At 43.6% G+C, this 21,373-nt stretch overlaps 1 protein-coding gene across 1 annotated transcript in view; it reads left to right on the top strand.

The window, feature by feature from the left end:
* CCDC18 (coiled-coil domain containing 18) overlaps window positions 1–21,373 on the top strand; it is a 190,676-nt gene that overhangs the window by 671 nt on the left and 168,632 nt on the right. The window contains exons 2-3 of the mRNA XM_082265867.1: window positions 9,675–9,809; window positions 14,433–14,586. Coding sequence (XP_082121993.1) covers window positions 9,691–9,809; window positions 14,433–14,586 — 273 coding nt within the window. The 5' untranslated portion in view covers window positions 9,675–9,690. The remainder of the gene's footprint in view (window positions 1–9,674; window positions 9,810–14,432; window positions 14,587–21,373) is intronic.

Genomic DNA, 21,373 nt, shown 5'->3' with positions numbered 1-21,373 from the left:
CAGAGCTACCGCTGTGACGCTGCGCGCGAGGGTGGGGGCGCCAGAGCTACCGCTGTGACGCTGCGCGCGGGGGGCGGGGGCGCCAGAGCTACCGCTGTGACGCTGCGCGCCGGAGCCGCCGCTGTGACGCTGCGCGCGCGCGCCGGAGCCGCCGCTGTGACGCTGCGCGCGCGCGCCGGAGCCGCCGCTGTGACGCTGCGCGCGCGCGCCGGAGCCGCCGCTGTGACGCTGCGCGCGAGGAGGGGGCCCCAGCCGGAGCTGCCACTGTGACGCTGCGCGCGAGGAGGGGGAGGGGCAGGGGCAGAGCTGCCACTGTGCGAGGGGACCTCCTCCTCTAATGTGGGGGGCAGGAGGAAGCTGGCCGGTTGTAGTTTCCACACACTTTACAATCTCTATTAGATCCACCAGCCCTGGCCAATAATTTTGAGCATGACATCAATATTATTTTCACAAAGTCTGCTGCCTCTGTTTTTATGATGGCAATTTGCATATACTCCAAAATGTTATGAAGAGTGATTAGGTGAATTAAAATTCATAAATTAAAGTCCCTCTTTGCCATGAAAATTAACAATCTAATAAAAAAACAAAATAATCAAATAGTGCGGCGCAAATAAGAGTGGATAACTTACTACCGACCAGTGAATATTTTTTTTTTTTTTGCCAGTAATGGTTCCAGGGTTAACACGAATAATAGGGGTGACAGGGGACATCCCTGTCTCGTCCCATTACTCATTCCAAATTTCTCTGATAGACTTCCGTTTATTTTGATTTTTGCCGTGGGGTTGTTATATAATGCCTCTATCCATTGCCTCATTCTTAACCCAATCCCTAAATTTTTTATGGTTTCTTTCATGAAGTCCCAGTCCACCCTATCAAAAGCCTTTTCGGCATCAATTGATAATAGGATGGAGGGGGTCTCATGTTTTTTTGTTTTCTGTAGAAGAAGCAGGGTGCGTATCACATTATCCTTCCCTTCTCTACCTGGAACGAATCCGGTCTGGTCCGGATGGATCCACGTTTTTAGTAATTCTTTTAATCTCGTTGCCAAGATTTTCGCAAATAATTTTGTGTCTGCGTTTAACAACGCAATTGGCCTATAACTAGAGCAAAGGGTTTGATCTTTCCCTTCTTTCGGTATGACCGTTATATATGCCATTAGAGATTCTTCTCTTAGTTCTTCCTTCCCTATTTTATTCAAGTATTCTTGCATTTTTGGTATTAATATTTCTTTAAATCTTTTGTAATACTTTATTGTGTATCCATCCGGACCCGGACTCCTTCCATTTTGAGTGGTTTTTAATGCTTCTCTTATTTCATTTTCAGTAATTGGAGCATCGAGAAGTTCCAATTTATCTTCTGGGATTTTGGGCAGGTTTGCTTCCTCAATATATTTTTGGATATTTATTATTCTTTCCTGTCTTATTTTTGAGGTTTCTTCCTTCCGGACGTTGTATAAAGCACTATAAAAGGCATGAAACGCTTTAGCTGTCCTGTGGTTGAATTAACTGTTTCGTTTTTACTGTTTTTGATTTTTTCTATGTAATTTTTTGATTTTTTTCTTCCTCAGTAATCTTGCTAGGGATTTCCCTGGTTTATTTCCAAATTTGTATCTGTATCTAGCTATCTTATTGAAATGATTTCTAGATTCTTCTTCCAATAGATCTTTTAATTCATCTCTTTTAATTATAAGGTTTTTCTCTATTTCTTTTTTAAATTCTTTTTTATGTTTTTGTTCTAGATCGTATATTTCTCTTATGAGTGTATTGATTTGATTGGACCTCTCTTTCTTTTTTCTTGATGCACTGGATATTAATATTCCTCGGATATACGCTTTGTGTGCTTCCCAGAGTATAGCGGATGATATTTCTGGCGTGTCATTCTTTTGAAAATATAACTCTAGTTCTTTTTCTAGTCTTTTTCCTATTTCTTCCTCTAGAATTAGTTCTTCGTTTAACCTCCATGTTCCCATACTTTTGTGGTGGGTCGGTGTCTTAATTGTTAAGGTTAGGGGAGCGTGGTCTGACAATGTGGTTGTACCTATTTCTGTAGTTTCTATAAATTCCAATAGGCGGTGATCAATAAAAAAGTAATCCAGTCTTGAGTACATCGAGTGTATTGAGAAATAGTAAGTATAATCTCTTTTTTTTGGATGTTGAACCCTCCATGCATCTACTAATTGACTCTGGTGTAACTTTACCCTTATTTTCCTTAGTTTTTGTTCTCCCAGCATCCTTACACCCGATGTACTGTCGACGCTTGGGTCTATACAAAAATTTATATCTCCTGCCATTATCAGATAGCCTTTTTTAAAGCTCTCTAGGTCATACAGGATTCTCCCCAGATATTCACTTGGTTTTTTGTTTGGGTTATAGATATTGGCTAATGTCAGCTCCATCCCCCTTATTTGTCCCTTAAGAAAAATGTATCGACCATTCGGATCTGTTTTCATTTCATCTAGGGAGAATTCTATATTTCTAGCTATTCCTATTGCTACTCCTCTTGCACGCTCTATTGGTGAGTCCCCGTAATACCATTTAGGAAAGTGTTTAGAAAAAAGTTTTATATTCGAGTGGAGAGAGATGTGCGTTTCCTGCAAAAAAACGATATTTGCTGCTTCTCTCCTCAACTCTTCCAATATTTTATACCTTTTTATATGGGAATTTAATCCTCTTACATTGTATGTTATTATTTTTAGTTGTTCATCATTCATTTTTATTTTTTCTGCTCGGTCCAGCTCCTCCTCGAACACGGAGGCGCCGGATCGATTTAAATTCTGCTGACAGCATACTACCAATGTTGTTGGTCTGACAGACTATTAAAATTTCTTTTCCTTTTAGGCAATGGAGAGTTTCCCTGTCCCATCCCTTCCTCCCATCTCTCCCCCTCCCCCCCACCTCCGTCCCTCTCCGTCTCATATTGATATTCTTTTGATCAGCTTTTGATCTTAGGGTATTTAGTTGTTTCTTTGGGTCATTCTCCCTGATACCCATTTCCTTTGGGGTGGTGCTCTAGTGGGTTAGCACGATATATCTCCTTCCTCAATTGGAAGGACATTCCGGCTTTGGGGGGGCTATCCTACTTCCTTTGTATAGCTTACCTCCCTTCCCCTCCCTCCCCCTCCCTCCTTCCCCCCCCCGACCCCCCTTCCCTCAGTCCCCCCACACAGTTCACATCGATATAAGGGTAGGAGAGAGCCCCTCAGCGTATGGCAGGAGAGAAGAGGGAAAAAAAAAAAGTTCTCTCCCGGTTTGCATTATTTCGACAGTATTTCCACATAATTTATCTTTTGTTTTTTCTAGCTAATGTCCATTGCTGTTCTTCCGTCTGTGAGTTTCTTCCTGGTTCATCTTCCTTGTCACCTTCATACCATCCGGGCAGGTTTGGCTCCTGTATATCAAGTTTTTTGCAAAATTCTTTAGTTTCCTCTGGAAAAGTGAGTTTTGCTGATCGTCCATCTCTTTTTCCTATTAAACTAGCTGGGAAACCCCAGTTATATCTGATTCCTTGTTTTTGCATCTCTTCTGTCAAGGGCTTTAAAATTCTTCTCCTCCTCAATGTTTCCGGTGCCAAATCTGTAAATATCTGTATCTTGTCATTTTCTGTATTTACTGCATTTAGTAATGATTTATTCTTCTTTAGGTTTTCCCATATTTGTGCTTTATCTGTATAGTTTTGAAACCTGATTATCACATCTCTAGGTGATTCTGCTGGGACTCCTGTCGGTTTTCTTATGCGATGGGCTCTTTCAATCAGTAATTGGTCATCTTCCCCTCTACCTAATACTGGGTTTAAGATTTTTTGAAGTTTTTCTCCTAAATTTTCTTCCTGTGCTGTATCCCTTAATCCTCGGATCCTCAAATTTTTTCGTCTTGCTCTGTTCTCTTGATCCTCTAGTTTATAAGCTAGATCTCTGGCTTTTTTCTTGGTCTCATTTATTTCTTTTCTCATTCCCTGTATTATTTTTGTTTGGTCCTCTTGTTTTTTCTCTAGTTCTTCTACCCGTCCCAGGGCGTGTCCCAGATCCATCTGGACACGGCCTAGGTCGGTCTGAATTTTAATCAATTCGATTTTTAATGATTTTTCCAATCCTGCGAACATTTCTCGCATTTCACCTTTTGTGGGGGCATGTTCTTTTGTTTCTCCCTGCTCTTCCTCTTCTTCCTCATCATTTTCAGTCCTTAGGCTTAAGTCTGAGTTAGCTGAACTGATTGGTGATTTAGCTACTTCCGCTTTTTGACTTTTCTCCGCTTTCTTCTTGTCTGATCCTTGTTGTTTTTCCTGAGATGTTTTTCCTGAGGCGTTTTCTTGTGTCATAAATTTCCTTATTGTATTAGGGCTTGAGGTCACCCTTGGTGATTTTGCAATAGCTCCTCCTCTTGTGGATTTACCCCTCATTATGTAGAGAGTTGTTCCGAGGTTCCTTTATAAAGTCTCACAACTCCATATGTTGGTACTCAAAAAATAGGTATACCGTGTTGATATTCAGTATAAAATTTGTTTACATTCAAGCCGGAGGGAGACACAGAAAGGCCGAGTAACCTCTATTTTGACTCCGTATTAACAGGCAGCTATAAAGGATAGAAGTATGAGGCACTTCCAGCCTTCCACCTCCCTACTCAGGTCCTTATACAAGCTGGGGTGAATCTCATCCTTAAATGTTAAAAAATGAAAAAAAGCAAAAGAGCAAGAAAGAAACTCATGCTGTATGGGATAACAAAATGCTTGGGCAATGCCAGTTATTATTTCACAGAGAAAGTGTTAATTGTTTTATATAGCCCCGAGGTCTTTGTTTATACCTGTGTTCTTCTTATGAGTCTCTGTGTAGATCCTTCATTCCTTCACCTACTAAATTGGTATACATACATATGTACCTGCATATGATGGTCCGGCTGCCGAGGTACCTTGTAGTATGGACATGTGCTGATTTAAGGTAAGGTATGGAGAAACTGTTGCAGCTGCTAATCCAATAAAAGACACTTATGTGAAGTTACTGGTTTAAACAAGGAGCAGCTAGATCAGTCTCAGGTGTGCTGGCTTTATATTTTACCATACTGTTTTGTTGTATATTATCTCTAGGAAGTCTTTATAAGTCCTTCTAATAAACAGTAGGGTGACAGTAGAGATGATATAGAAAGAGGGTTTACTCCTCTGTAACTCACGGTTTTGTAGACTGTCCTCTTTTAAAATTTCTTTCTGTTCATCTGTAGGCTGTTTGCTCTCCTGTCTCCTCAGCTTCCCAGCCCTCAGGCATCAGGGCATCGGCATCTCCTGATAGACTATGCGGGATAGGGTGAGACGGTGCAAAAATGGTGAGGAGTGTTTCTCTCCTTTTCAGCTACCCTGTTGACTTCACATCACTCACAGGACTCAGGTGGACCGGGCAGCTCTCTTGAGGTCCGCTTCCTCGGGATCCGCTTCTTACCGTCCACGTCCGGCTTCCCGCGCTGGAGGCTAGCATAGAGGCCTCACCTATCGCCGCTGTAGCTGCCCACCTGCGTCGCCGTGCAGGAGACAGGGCTCGCCAGCGTCGGCGTCAGTGTGCTGCAAGGCGAGCGGAACTCCTCCAGGTATTGGTGCTGCACGGAGCGTGGTATCAAAACCATGGAGGGAGACGTCAGGCAGGGGGGGGGGGGTCAGCGAGGTTCACCGCTCACAGTGCCCGCGCTCATCCCCGGGAGCTTAGGCGTCTAGAGTCTGGCCGAGGGTGGGTCGGGAGCGGTCGGGATCCTTAGTTCTTTCATGTAGGAGATAGCCTTCTCCCCCTCCGGCCTACGTGCGTGCCGTTAGGCTCCTCCCCCTCATGACGGCCCTCAGCCGCATTCAGTGTTAACGGCAAGGTAGGTTGTGCACTTAGCCCAGCTGCTTCCTGTAATCCCGACCAGTGAATAAATCAATAAAAAAGATGAAAATAAATACTATACATAAGTGGACCAATACCAATTAAAAGTAAAATGTGCAAATATATAAAAAAATATAATTCCAATGTAATTAAATATATATAAACGTGTAGAAGAAACAGTAAGCACTCAGATAATCAAAATAAATCCAAAAGTGCAAAATATAAGTCCAATATAAAAAGTCCCAATGATGCTTCGTGATAAAACAACACTCCTCTATAAGTGCTCAAGCCACCTAAAAGTGGCTGGTGTTTCCCCAAAGAGTGAGTGACCCGAGTGTCACAGCTCAGCAGCAACTGTGCACCCCCTTGCGAGTGGATGCTCACCTCAATACAGATTCAATGGAGCATAGATGCAGGGGATCTCAAAAAAGCCCGTCTGGATAGATATGGCTCGACCCCAACGATACCGATCCGGCTAGTACTCCTTAATCCACCATCCAGCGTCATATGCAGATAAAAAAACTTGCAATAGTGCTGAAATGTGAAATCCTTTAAAACCTTTTATTCATATAAAATAATTATCGCACTCACATGCATGGGTGCATATATGCACCTTTAATAAGCCATTATTGCAGTCAGTACACCGAAGGAAATACAGTGGTGGTGTAGTGGGAGACGCCGTAGCCGTTTACCTCCTCCTGTGCTATGCAGCTTCGCTATCAGCTGGCGAGACTGTCGGGCTGCCGAGCACAAAAAAAGAATTGTCGCTCTACATTAAGATGTCCTAGGCTATGGGAAGATTGCCAAGACCCTGAAACTGAGCTGCAGCACGGTGGCTAAGACCATACAGCGGTTTAACAGGACAGGTTCCACTCAGAACAGGCCTCACCATGGTCGACCAAAGAAGTTGCGTGCACTTGCTCAGTGTCAGATCCAGAGGTTGTCTTTGGGAAATAGATGAATGAGTGCTGCCAGCATTGCTGCAGAGTTTGAAGGGGTGGGGGTCAGCCTGTCAGTGCTCATACCGTACGCCGCACACTGCATCAAATTGGTCTGCATGGCTGTCATTCCTGGCTTCATGCTGATCTGTATTCTACTGTATTTTCTGGCGTATAAGACTACTTTTGAACCTCAAAAAAATCCCCCAAAAATGAGGGGTCGTCTTATACGCCAAGTATAATATCTCCAAAGTAACCTAAGTATAAGTATTACCGGTAGATGAAAATTAGGGGGGTCGTCTTATACGCCGGAAAATACGGTAGTTTTTTCCAGGAGAACAGAGAGTAAGAGAGGAGGGGGGCTAAAATAAGTAGCTTGACTGTTCTTGTCTCTGTATTACCACCGAATCTACCATTTTAGGCTTTCCAGGTGATGCCACACACCAGACGTTCCCATGTATGCAGTGGGTGGGTTTTAATGCACGTGTCCATGGGGAACGGCTTTCTGTGCTGGGAATGTGGTCACTGCTTGCTCCCAGCACAGCGATTCTGCTGTCAAGGACAGCTCCCGATCATTGTTTATGTTCGGGAGGTTCTGATCATGTGACCACTGACAGCTATCACAACAGCCACATGGTTGGGAAGTACGCCTCCCAGCCAGGGGGCAGCAGCAGCAAGATGTTAAATTGATAGTAAGGGTTAACTTTAAATTTTCCTAAAAAGGTTCACTTCCCCCACCTCCTACCTACTCTGTATAAAAAAGAGCTGTGTTCTTACCTTTTTTTTTTTTTTTTTTTAATCTGGTCATAAAACTTTGGCTGCCCTATATCCGTGAGGGGCTGCTGCTGGGGTTAAGAGGAAGCACGAACAATGATGGACCATTGTGGCTGCAGGAGTTTTACAGCTGTTTTTGAGCACTTTACAAGGGTCGCCGAGAAAGGGGAGTGTCTGGCGACGTAGGTCTACGTCGCCAGACGATAACGAACCACTTTGCCGCAGTAGAGCTCTAGTGAGCAGCGGTAAAGTGGTTAATTAAATTTATTTTAAAAAAAAAATGCCTTTGGAGTAAAAAGCTATCCTATCTAAAGATAGTTTTCTATTTAAGATACATGATTATTTTTGTTTCTTCAGCATTAAACTGAGCTTAGTTATGTAGCATGAGGCTGTATATTCTGCAATATTTACATTTTTGGTAAACTCATTCAATGAATCCAAGCTCTTCAAGCTGAGATAACATATAATGCACTGCATTGATGCATTCACACAATTTCACACCAACTACCAGCAAGAATCTTTACATTTAAAGAGCACCTGTCATTTCAGATCCATCATGGCAGCGCTTGTTGCGGGCATCCACTCACCTGCTGCCAATGCCATGTCCCTCACCTTGTTGTGTCACTGCTGCATCACAAGCCGTCCCATTAACCACTTTAGCCCCGCTCACATGGAGGCTACTGCGGCAAAGTGCCGCGATCCCGTCCAGCGACGTAGACCTACGTCGCTGGACTCCGCCCCTTGTGGGCGGCGCTCGCGCGCCGCCGGAGGCTCGCTCCCGCTGTGTTCATTCACAGCGGGAGTCGGGCCAGGGGAGGAGCAGCGGCGATTGCCGCTGCTCTGCCCCGATCGTCGGGGATCGAGTCTGGAGATCCGCCCGCTGTGTGTAAACACAGCGGGCGGATCTCCATAGTGACAGGGACTGACAGATCGGAGTGTTCAGCATAGCTGGACATCCGATCTGTCCTTCTGTCACACAGTCACCTCCCCCCCCACACGTCAGTAAGCACCAGGCATACATTAACCCCTCCCTCTCCAATAAAATTAACCCCTTCCCTGCCAGTGTCATTTTTACAGTAACAGTGCATATATATAGCACTGATTACTGTAGAAATGTCACTGGTACCCCCAAAAGTGTCAAAAATGTCAGTCAAGGGTCCGATCTGTCCGCCGCAATGTCGCAGTCCCGCAAAAAAAATCGCAGATCACCGCCATTACGCGTTAAAAAAAAACCACCAAAAATGACAGAAATCTTTCCCTTAGTTAGTAAACGCAATAACTTTTGCGCAAACCAATCAAAATACGCTTATTGCGATTTTTTTTACTAAACATAGGTAGCAGAAAACAAATTGGCCAAAAATTAAAAAAAAATTTGATTTTTACATTTTTTTGGGGGGAATTTCATATAAAAAAATGTGAACAATATTGTTATTTTTTCACAATAAACGCTCTTTTTTTGTTTATAGCGCAAAAAGTAAAAATCGCACAGGTGATCAAATACCACCAAAAGAAAGCTCTGTTTGTGGGAAAAAAAGGACGTAAATTTCGTTTAGGTACGGCGTCGCACGACCGCGCAATTGTCAGTTAAAGTCGCACAGCGCCGAATCGCAAAAAGTGGCCTGGACGGAAGACAGCAAAATCCTCCGGTGGTAAAGTGGTTAAACTGAATGGGACTGTTGGTAAGTCAACAGCGGGTCAGAGGAGGAGCCACTGCGGGACAAAGATGACAGTTGCTCTTTAAAAAGAATGATTTAAATCAAGTGGCTTTAAATCAAGCCTTTTAACTAGTGATTTAAATCGACCTGATTTGAATCAAATCCACACTGAAATACATGTAAATAGATTTTCATTAAAATCATTTATCTGGTGCAAACATAACCCTGCTCCAGTTTTTATAGGCTATCCTCATTGTTGTATCAGAACTTTCAATTTGTGATGGAAAAGACACAACCCCAAAGGATGGGTTTCATCAGTTGCATGGAGCTTAGGAGACAATGAAAAAGTGTACAGGTTATGGAATTTTCTCAGGTTTTATGTGAGTCACCTTGTTTTTTCATTCCTTTTTTTTCTTATGGTTATAAAAATCTGCTTTTATAGTGTGCTGATAATGGATTGTTTTGTAGAGAGATCCCCAGTGACATGGAATCTAATAAATCGCAGTATGAGGACAATGGTTTATCTGAAGAAAGTGTCAAGGCAGTAAAAAGCCATCAAGTGCAGACAGAGAACTTATGGAGCATTAAAGGTCACCTCTCCAGGTATACTTTCTCTATAAAAGTTTTTCGATTGCCAAATCCTTTTTTTTTTTTTCTTTGGATAGAATGGAGAACGGTTTCAACCTCCTGTAAGATTTACTTAATTTCTTTTATTACCAGTGTTCTAAAGATCCCACATCATTATCCATCCCGGTGAAAGTGGGATCTTTGGAATTGTTCCCAAGTGTGACTCTAGCGTAAGGTTCTAGCAGTTCCTTACTTTAAAAAAAATGCAAATTTATTCAGAGGTTTGAATGAATGTACAGTCAATTATTTTCTAAAGAAGTGCATTACCAAAGATGTAAGATTAAAGAGTAACTCCGCTTTTGTTGGGAAAACAAAGTCCTCTCTGGGTGATCAATGTACATTACAAGGATTTTAACACATTTTGTTGAAGATTCCTACCTGTTTCTACTCTGGAGAAATAGCTGTTTGTTCTTCTGTACCTTTTGGGTAATGATTAAAAATGGGAGTGACTTTTTCATTACAGATCAGCTGATGCAATTGCAGGGCTCTAATGAGGAAAGTTGCAGAGCCTTTAGGAGTAATTAACCCTTCAGAAGCATCTCGCCAAATATATAACATTTTTGTTGCAAAGGGTGTCTAAAATCTGACTTGTATCTTATTGCAGACTTCTGGGAAAACACACAAGAAGAAATGCCCTTTATGAAGGGTGGGGGTGTTCAGAACACCTGTCTACAGATGACGGGTGCAATGCGTTCTGGGCTTCTGTGGGGAAAAACAATAAATGCACACTTTTTTTTTTCTGCAGACATATATGCATTTATTATAATTTTTTTTTCTCAAAAAGAGAACTTAGTCTTTGAATAAATATAACTAAAGCAGAACTCCAGTTTTTAAAAATTAAAAAAATCCTATGAAGAGAAGCCTTAAGTGCAATCTTTTCCTTCAATCCAAAGGTTAAAAAAAATCAGTTTAGGCTTAAAGGAGAAATCTAGCCAAAGCTATTTTGGCTGTAGGTCGCAGGAATGCAGTTCGTTTTGCACTCCTGTGACCTGTTTTCAGCCAACAGCAGGCTAAGGCCAGCTGTTGGCTGATGTCACAGAGCTGGTAGGGATCCACCCAGATGCCTGGACCGGCAGCTGGTTCAGCGTCTTGAGCTGCTTTAGCGAGAGCTGAAGGGGCAGAGCAGAGAGTCGGCAGCTGACAGTCCCTGGCTCTCTGCTCACTGAAGTCTGAGAACTGAGCGATCAGCAGTCTTTTCTCAGTTCTCTCAGTTTACTCAGTTCTCAGTCTTAGAAGCATCAGGGGACAGATGCAGCATTGGACCATTGCTGCATAAATCTAGGATATATATAATATACTCCCATACATACACACACACACACAAAAGTGAGTACACCCCTCACATTTCATTTTTGCAATTTGTTATTATATCTTTTCATGTGACAACACTGAAGAAATAACACTTTGCTATAACACTTTGCTACAATGTAAAGTAGTGAGTGTACAGCTTGTATAAAAGTGTAAATTTGCTGTCCCCTCAAAATAACTCAGCACACAGCCATTGATGTCTAAACTGCTGGAAACAAAAGTGAGTACACCCCTAAGTTAAAATGTCCAAATTGGGCCCAAAGAGTCAATATTTTGTGTGGCCACCAATATTTTCCAGCCTTAACCCTCTTGGGCATGGAGTTCACCAGAGCTTCACAGGTTGCCACTGGAGTCCTTTTCCACTCCTCCAGGACAACATCACGGAGCTGGTGGATGTTAGAGACCTTGCACTCCTCCACCTTCCGTTTGAGGCTGCCCCATAAATGCTTAATAGGGTTTAGGTCTGGAGACATGCTTGGCCAGTCCATCACTTTTACCCTCAGCTTCTTTAGCAAGGCAGTCGTCGTCTTGGAGGTGTGTTTGGGGGTTGTTATCCTGTTGGAATACTGCCCTGTGGCCCAGTCTCCGAAGGGAGGGGATCATGCTCTGCTTCAGTATGTCACAGTACATGTTGGCATTCATGGTTCCCTCAATGAACTGTAGCTCCCCAGTGCCAGCAGCACTCATGCAGCCCCAGACCATGACACTCCCACCACCATGCTTGACTGTAGGCCACCATGCTTGACTGTAGGCAAGACAGACTTGTCTTTGTACTCCTCACCTGGTTGCCACCACACACACACTTGACACCATCTGAAGCAAATATTTTATTGTCTTCAGCAAACTTTTTGCGGGCTTTCTTGTGCATCATCTTTAGAAGAGGCTTCCTTCTGGGACGACAGCATTGCAGACCAATTTGATGCATTGTGCGGAATATGGTCTGAGCACTGACAGGCTGACCCCACACCCCTTCAACCTCTGCAGCAATGCTGGCAGCACTCATACGTCTATTTCCTAAAGACAACCTCTGGATATGATGCTGAGCACATGCACTCAACTTCTTTGGTTGACCATGGGCCTGTTCTGAGTGGAACCTGTCCTGTTAAACTGCTGTATGGTCTTGGCCACTGTGCTGCAGCTCAGTTTCAGGGTCTTGTCAATATTCTTATGGCCTAGGCCATCTTTATGTAGAGCAACAATTCTTTTTTTCAGATCCTCAGAGAGTTCTTTGCCATGAGGTGTCATGTTGATCTTCCAGAGACCAATATGAAAGAGTGAGAGTGATAACACCAAACTTAACACACCTGCTCCCCCATTCACACCTGAGACCTTGTAAAACGAATGAGTCACATAACAGCGGGGAGGGAAAATGGCTAATTGGACCCAATCTGGACATTTTCACTTAGGGGTGTACTCACTTTTGTTGCCAATGGTTTAGACATTAATGGCTGTGTGTTGAGGGGACAGCAAATTTACATTGTTATACAAGCTGTACACTCACTACTTTATATTGTAGCAAAGTGTCATTTCTTCAGTGTTGTCACATGACAAGATATATAATAAAATATTTACAAAAATGTTAGGGGTGTACTCACTTTTGTGAGATAGTGTATGTGTGTAGAATTTTTTTGTTCCCCTAAAACCTATACTTCTCTTTTAAAGCTGAACTCCAATATAATTGCTTAATACACAGATGAAATGTATGTACAGAATTATTTTTCCATCTTATAGATATGCAATTGTGTTCAACTAGTCCTATGATTTCGGTACCCCTGGCAGATACAGCCCTTTGGTTGGTGACCTCCATGTCCCCAGCTTGTATTTCAATAAAAACAGAAGCAGCACACTGGTAAAGTCATTACTATGTTTTTTTTCACTATTCTTCTCCAATGGATCACAGGAGTGCAGTTTTTGCTCCACTTCTGTTATCCCTTTTCAACTGAGAGTTGGCTAAAGCTTGCTGTCGGCTGATATCACTCAGCGATCCAGGCTGTGGAAAGACCCTGACTTTACAGTCAGGACCCACCCAGATTCCTGTACGGAGAACTGGCTATGCCTCTCACCTGTACCACTTGGAGACTTAGCCAGCTACCCCCTCCTCTCCTCAGCCCAGCGGTCCAGTGAGCGCTGGAGGGCAGAGAAGGTAGCCGCTGACTTGATGGTCACAGTTCTCTGTTGAAAGTGGAGGGGAGAAGTGAGTGATCAGGGGTGTTTGATCGCTCAGTTCCCAGTGTAAAGATGTTATTGGCTCGATGCTGCATGCACCTGGGCTAGTATAAGGTATGCTTTTTTTTTTTTTTTTTGTTAACCCCATACTTCTAAGTATGTTCATACTGTTGACTAATTGCTCTATTATAAGAGCTCTTAAACCCCCATTCACACCATTGTGTTTTCTCATGCAACTGATACTGCACTGCATGACAGTGAAGATCACATTATTCTCTATGATGCCTGTTCACATCAATGCAGCGCAGTCTCATAGTTAAAAAAAAAAAAAAACATGACTTGTGAGCCCCCGTTCACACTGGGGCGACCTGTGAGGCGACCTGGTCGCCTCACAGGTCGCCGTAGGTCGCCTTCCATAGGGAAGCTGTGGACCCGTTCTAATAGGAGCGACACAAGTCGCTCCGACTTAGAAAAAGGGTCCGGAGCTTCTTTGGGGCGACCCGGAGGCGACCGCCATAGACTTCAATGTTATGAAGTCCGTGGCGGCCGCTCCGAGGTCGCGGCGCGCTGCTCGCACCGCGACCTCGGAGGTCGCCCCTGGAAGTAGCGTCGCTCGTATGTGAACGGCACTGAAAGAGCCCCAAAAACACACTGGAAAATGCATCGTGCTGCAGCAGCACTAGTGTGCACCAAGGCTTATCAGCATATTGTATTTGTGCTTTTCTTTTGTATGAATAGGTAACTGTATTAATTTCTGTTTTTATATATGCTTAGAGTTCAGTTTTATTTCAAGATAAATACTGTGCAATATATTGTCCTTTTGCTTATTTTTACATTTTAGACTCCAATTTTATTAGTAGGCTTTATGAGATTACAAAGAAGCAAAATGTTTAATTCACCCCCTCCCAACCATCCCTCCCACCACCAGGGAGGTGACACTGTTGTGACATCTGAAATGTGTAGCCACTGTCATAATTGAAAGAGGAAAGACTACTACAAGAAGTTAATATTTTCTCCTAGTATTTTTCCGGTTATGTAGGTAGTGTATTATATGTGCTTTAGCATTTTCTATTTCATTTCCTTTCTTCATTCTGTTGAACCATCTGTTAATTATGTCTGTGACAGCAGAAGTGAGCACTCCCTGCATAGAGCTCCCTTGGGCCTGACTCTAGAAGATCTCCAGCAGCCCAGTCATTGTCAGCCGAGGGACTTTGTTTCCAAGCAAAAGAACACCATGGCTTTAAGTGAAAGAGATTCTCTAAGGGGCACTCAAAATAAGGTATGTATATATGCGCAGTGCAAATCTTGCAGCTTCAAATTAAATGCAATATATTTTCCTTTATTTCCATTTCTAAAGTTTTAAAGCTGAAGTTTAGTGAAATAAAAAAAAAAAAAAAAAACAGTGATGGTACTTGCCTTGAATGAGTGCCCCATGTGCTGGCGCAGTGCTGCTGTGTTAGGCCCCTTTCACACATGCTGTCCGTTTGTCCGTTTTTCATCCATCCGTTGACGGATGAAAAACGAACATCAGTGTATCTCTATGTAAAAACGGACGACAACGAATGATCCTCAGTTAACATCCGTTTTCATCCGCTTCCGTCAAGGTCCGTTTTTTTGAACGGATGAATGCCCTATTTTTCATCCATCAAAAAAACTGATCGGACGACAACGGATGAAAAACGGATAACAACTGATGAAAAACTGATGAAAAACGGATAACAACTGATGAAAAACCGATGACAACTGACGAAAAACGGATGAACAATGGATGGAAAACTGATACATATGACGTGACTGAACTAATGAACTGAACGGACCGTATGTGTGAAAGGGGCCTAAGGCTCCTTTCACACTATCCGTCTGTCGGACGGATTCTGTTTTTCACAGCGGGGGATCGAGCCGCCGATCCCCCGCTGAGCAGGAGGATGACAGCTGTGTCTCCGTGCTGTGTGCGGAGACACAGCTGTCAGTTCCCCATGCATCTCTATGGGGGAAATCGAATGGGAACGGACCGTCGGTCCTTTCTCATCCGATCCTATCTGCTGGACGGATGGAAAATAGGGTTTTCATCCGTCCAGATTTGACGGATCGGATGTCAGCGGACATGTCTCCGCTGACATCCGATCCCCCATAGAGATGCATGGGGGGACCGTTCAGATCCGCCAAAAAGACGGACAGGCGAATCTGAACGGTCCGCCTGTGTGAAAGGAGCCTTAGGTTGAAATCTTCAGTCATCTGCTGCAAATACCACTGACGCAATGATCATCTGGTGCTCCTTAAGTTAATATGAGCAGCTGCACCTGTGACAAGCACTTATCCAGTGCCGACAATGCCCACCCTTTCTGTCCCTGTGCTCCAATCATTGAAGCTGTGCTATCAGTTTTTACAATGAAAAGAACTCTATGAATGGAGGACGGCCAGATGAATGAAAGATTCGCCTGCTTTTCATTGTAGGAATTTAATAGTATGGTTTCTATGAAAAGGGCACAGTGGCGGGTGTAGTCAGCACTTAAAGAGTGCATGGCACAGGTGTGGCAGCTCATATTAACCTCCGCAGCACTGGAACAGCACTACTGTGAGTGTATCTGGGGCAGTGGACTTGGAATGTTTATTTTTTTTGTTTTTTAATCTACTAACCTTCAGCTTGAAGATCAATGCTAGTGGTGTCTGCTGTACTACTGTAGCAGTCATATATTATGCACTATTTACAGTCAGTGGCATAATCAGTTCAGATGTTTGTGATTTAAAGGGAAGTACAGTAGCATCCTTGCATGTAATGGCAAGCTTGATTAAGCACTGAAAAGGTAAGATATCACTTGTACCCATGCATTGGAATTTTGTTTATTTGTTACAAGAATGTTCTCTGTGCCACAGAGAAGGATACAGTTATTTGACCACTTGCCACTTGCCTTCCTGCTCAGGCCGATTTTCAGCTTTCAGTGCTGTCGCATTTTGAATGACAATTGCACGGTCATTCAACACTGTATCCAAATTAAATTTTTAAAAAAAAATTTTATACAAATATAGTTTTTTTTTTTTTTTTTTTGGGTGGTATTTAATCACTACCGGTGTTTTTTATTTTTTGCTAAACAAACAAACAAACAGTTTTTATAATTTATTATAAAATTTTGCAAACAGGTAATTTTTTTGCATTGATGAGGCTGCGCTAATGTGCGTTGATGAGGCTGCGCTGATGGGCGGTGCTTGTAGGTGGAACTGGTGGGCATTGATAGGTGACACTGGTGGGCACAGATGAGGTGGCATTGGCTCTCCCTGTTCGGGACCGATGCCTCTCTGACAGAAGCCGATAATCTACTTTTTTTTTTCTTTTCACGCTGTGAGCATGAGGGAAAAAAAAAACCAATTACCGGCTCTGTTTACATCACGTGATCAGCTGTCGTTGGCTGACACGTGGTAAGGGGCCAGAATCATACATGGACGCCCTCCTGGGAATTTAGGCCTGCCCTGTAGCCGTCTTTCGGCTTTAGTGCGGGCAGGAAGAGGTTAACTGCAATGGAGTGTAGAATTAATAGTATCTATCGCTCTCCAAACTTTCCTCTCTCCTTGTACACCCCAGCTTCCCATCAGGTGCATGCCCAGGAGTGCATCCCCGCTCAGTTGCTAAGTAGAAATTATTTGGCAATACACTGATGCCACCATTTACAGTACTGTGCAGAAGTTTCAGGTAGGTGTGAAAAAAATGCTGTAAATTAAGAATGCTTTCAGAAATAGAAGTGGTATTAGTTTATTTTTATCAGTTAACAAAAATGGAAAGTCAATGAACAGAAGAGAAGTCCAAATCAAATCAATATTTGGTCTGACTGTCCTTAGCCTTCAAAAAGTATCAATTGTTTAGTTCTTCTAGATAAATCCCAGACAGACTCCATGATCTTGAGATCAGGGCTCTGTGAGTGCCAAACTTCCAGGTTCTTCTTTACACTGAAGATAGTTCTTAATGACATTGGCTGTGTGTTTGGGGTTGTTGTGTGGCTGCAGAATAAATTTGGGGCCAATCACACACCTTCCTGATGTTATTGCATGATGGATAAGTACAGTATCTGCCTGTATTTCTCAGCATTGATTTAAATCTCCAACTTCATTTGCAGACTTGCAAGGAACCTCCACCATGCTTCACTGTTCCCTGCAGACATTCATTATGGTACTGCTCTGCAGCTCTTCACGAACAATCTGCCTCTTGCTACAACCAAATATTTAAAAATGTAACTCATCAGTCCAGAGCACCTGCTGACATTTTTCATTTCCCCCGTTCCTATGTTTTAATGCGTAGTTGAGTTGCTTAGCCTTGTTTCTACATCTTAAGCACAAAACATAGGAACTGGCTCCCCACTGTCAGAATACAATAGCACAATGGGAGTGATTCCCCTATCCACCTCGAATGTGTGGATAGGGGAATCTGATCTTTTTTTTTTTTTTTTTTTTTTTTTTCAACCTGCTGATTGAACGGAAAAAAAAAAAGATGAATCTACTGGATGCTTTAGAGCTTTAACGGTCAATCTATAAATCTTTGGACTTAAACAAAAATGTAGACGATTTCACATGTAGGGGATGTTGCACGTGGTCACCAAAAGCCATGCTTTTAGTGCCGGTTCACACTAGGGCGACCTGTGAGGCGACCTGGTCGCCTCACAGGTCGCCGCAGGTCGCCTCCTATAGGGAAGCTGCGGACCCATTCTAATAGGAGCGACACAAGTCGCTCCCACCTAGAAAAAGGGTCCAGAGCTTCTTTGGGGTGACCCGGAGGCGACCGCCATAGACTTCAATGTTATGAAGTCCGTGGCGGCCACTCCGAGGTAGCGGCGTGCTGCTTGCACCGCGACCTCGGAGGTCGCGGTGCGAAGTAGCGTCGCTGCAGTGTGAACCGGCGCTTATGTATTCAGGTGTATTTGTTTTGTTTTTTGTTTTTTTTTGTTTTGGTTTACTGAACTGAATGCAGCCCATTGCTTTAAACACTTGCCGACCGCACGATAACCGATGATGGCTACAGCGTGGCCCGCCAGTACTGGGAGAGTGTTATATGACGTCCTCCTGTGATCTCGGGCCGTGCGCTCTGTGATCGCTGTGTTCTTAGGACACAGCTGATCAGGGTAAGGGGCCAATCACAGCGGCCTTTTACCACGTAATCAGCTATGCCCAGTCACAGCTGATCACAACGTAAACACAAGCAGGTTTTTGGCATTTCTTTCCTCACACTGACAGTGTATGGAGAGGATAGCCATTAACCAGCTTGTGTGAAAAGGACATCTGCACTGATAATCAGGGCACTGATTTATCAATGTCCTGATTATCAGTGCAGTCCCAACAGTGCCGCCTCATCTTAAATACCACCAAAAGAAAGCTATATTTGTGTGAACATAAATGATAAAAATGTAATATGGTTAAAGTGTAGCATGACCGCGCAATTGTCATTCAAACTGTGATAGTGCTGAAAGCTGAAAATTGGCCTGGGCAGGAGGGGGGTAAAAGTTCCCAGTACGCAAGTGGTTAAATGGGCCTGTACACGCAAGTACACAAATGGCACTGGCTCCACATTTAGATAAGTAAAGTCAGAAGGTTTATTATCTTAATGCATTCTATGTATTAAAAAAAAAAAAAGCCTTCTATGTCTAGTAGCCACCCCAGCACCCCCCAATACTTACCCGAGCCCATCTTTATCCAGCAAAGTTGCAGGAGTTCAGTGATGTCCAGGAGTACCTCGGCCGTCCAGGACTCTCTCTCCTGATTTGCTGAGACACAGCAGCGGCACCATTGGCTCCCGCGGCTATCAATCAAAGTCAGTGAGAGGCGGGGCCAAATGGCAGCTCCATGTCTGAATGGACACACGGAGATGCAGCTCGGCTCGGGTGCCCCCATAGCAAGCTGCTTGCAGTGGGTGGAGTTTATCAGGAGGGAGGGGCTAGGAGCATGAAAGAGGGACCCAAGAAGAGGGATCTGGGCTGCTCTGTGCAAACCAAGCTGCATAGAGGAGGTAAGTATAATATGTTTGGTATTTAAAATAAATAAATAAAACAAGACTTTACAATCACTTTTAAAAAAAAAAAGCCTGCATTAGTGCCCGTCCACACCACAAAAACATCCTCCAGATCCATTCTGGATGCGTTTCTGCATGCACGTTTTTATGCATTTCCATATGCATTCCAGATGCGTTTTTTTCTTTTTTCCTGTTTTTTTTTTTTCCCCACTGTACTGGGATCCAGGATCCAGGTGCTTTTTTTATGCATTTTTTTATGCCTTTTACCACATTCCAGTACAGTTCTGTACATATAAAAGAAGCAACATGTTGTACTTCTTTTTTTTTTTCTGGAACTTAAATAGCACTGGAACGCACTGCACTGGTGTGAACTATGCCATTGGAATTTATATAAACAACCTCCAAAACAGGAATGGTTTTACAGGTGGAGGCCACTGACTGACTGTTTTTCCCTAGGTTTGCATTTGGCTATGGTCAGTGTCCCTACTGGTAGCATGAGGAGGTATCTGGGCCCTATAGATGTTGCACAGGCAGTCTAACTCCTCCCGAATGGCACATCAATAAGTGCCATTGCCAGAATGGTTTGCTGTGTCTTCCAGCACAGTCTCAAGAGTATGGAGGAGATTCCAAGAGACAGGCAGTTACTCTAAGAGAGCTGGACAGGGATGCAGAAGGTCCTTAAACCATCAGCAGGACCGGTATCTGCTCCTTTTTTGCAATGAGGAACAGGATGAGCACTGCCAGAGCCCTACAAAATGACTTCCAGCAGGCCACTGATGTTAATGTCTCTGACTAAACAATCAGAAACCGACTTCTTTAGGGTGTCCTGAGGGCCCGACATCCTCTAGTGGGCCCTGTGCTCACTGCCCGGCACCATGGAGCTCAATTGACATTTGCCATTGAACACCAGAATTGACAGGGCTGCCACTGGTGCCCTGTGCTTTTAACAGCTGAGAGCAGGTTCACCCTGAGCACATGTGACAGACATTAAAGGGTCTGGAGAAGCCATGGAGAATTTTATGCTGCCTGTTACATAGTTCAGCATGACCGGTTTGGTGGTGGGTCAGTGATGGTCTGGGGAGGCATATCCATGGAGGGACGCACAGACCTCTACAGGCTAAACAATGGCACCCTGACTGCCATTAGGTATCGGGATGAAATCCTTGGACCCATTGTCAGACCCTACGCTGGCACAGTGGGTCCTGGGTTCCTCCTGGTGCAAGACACAATGCCTGGCCTTATATGGCGAGTGTATGCAGCCAGATCCTGGAGGATGAAGGAGTTGATGCCACTGAATGGCCACCACGCTCGTCTGACCTAAATCCAATAATTTACTAAGGGCCGGTTGTTCTTACGCACCTCATTTAAAGTCCCAATCTGTTTTTCCTTATTTTACATATACAGGGATGGAGACGCAGAGCCTTACCTGGCTTGTGTCTCATTTAAAAGTCCCAAAACTGCCTTTATTCTAGACCTAAATCCAATAGAACACCTCTGAAACATTTATGTTTCGGTCCATCTGACGCTGCCAGATTGCACCTCAGTCTGTTCAGGAGCTCAGTGATGCCCTGTTCCAGATATGGGAGGAAAAATCCCAGGACACCATCCGTTGTCTCATTAGGAGCATGCAAAAATAACAGAATATTCAGTGCTGAACCAAAATAGTAATCAAATGAGATCAGCAGCTATGCACTAAAAGTAATCTTAAAATCCTTTAAATACAATTCTAATAACGAAGTGTAGCGCAATCTCAATATTCTCATATAGCTTAAAATAAGTCATCAAGCCAAATGCATGATAATTCAAACACACACATAATATGTAATGCAATAGGAATGTTCATATGTAAAAGATAAGTCCCATATAGCAGAACATAAGATGAAGAAAAAAGTCTTCTTTAACAAGCGTTTCAGAAGCCCAGGTGCTGGTAATTGGAATCATGCAACCACACACAAATGGGCCCTTTCACACGGGCGATCCGATCAGATCGGCCTGTCAGTTTTTTAGGCGGATCTGATCGGATCCTCCATGCAGCTCTTTGGGGCAGCGGATGTCAGCGGAGACACCTCCGCTGCCA

Source organism: Pelophylax lessonae (genome assembly GCF_965119305.1).
Source record: "Pelophylax lessonae genome assembly, chromosome: 8".
NCBI classification, from domain to species: Eukaryota; Metazoa; Chordata; class Amphibia; order Anura; family Ranidae; genus Pelophylax; species Pelophylax lessonae.
This window is presented reverse-complemented; position numbering and strand designations above follow the sequence as displayed.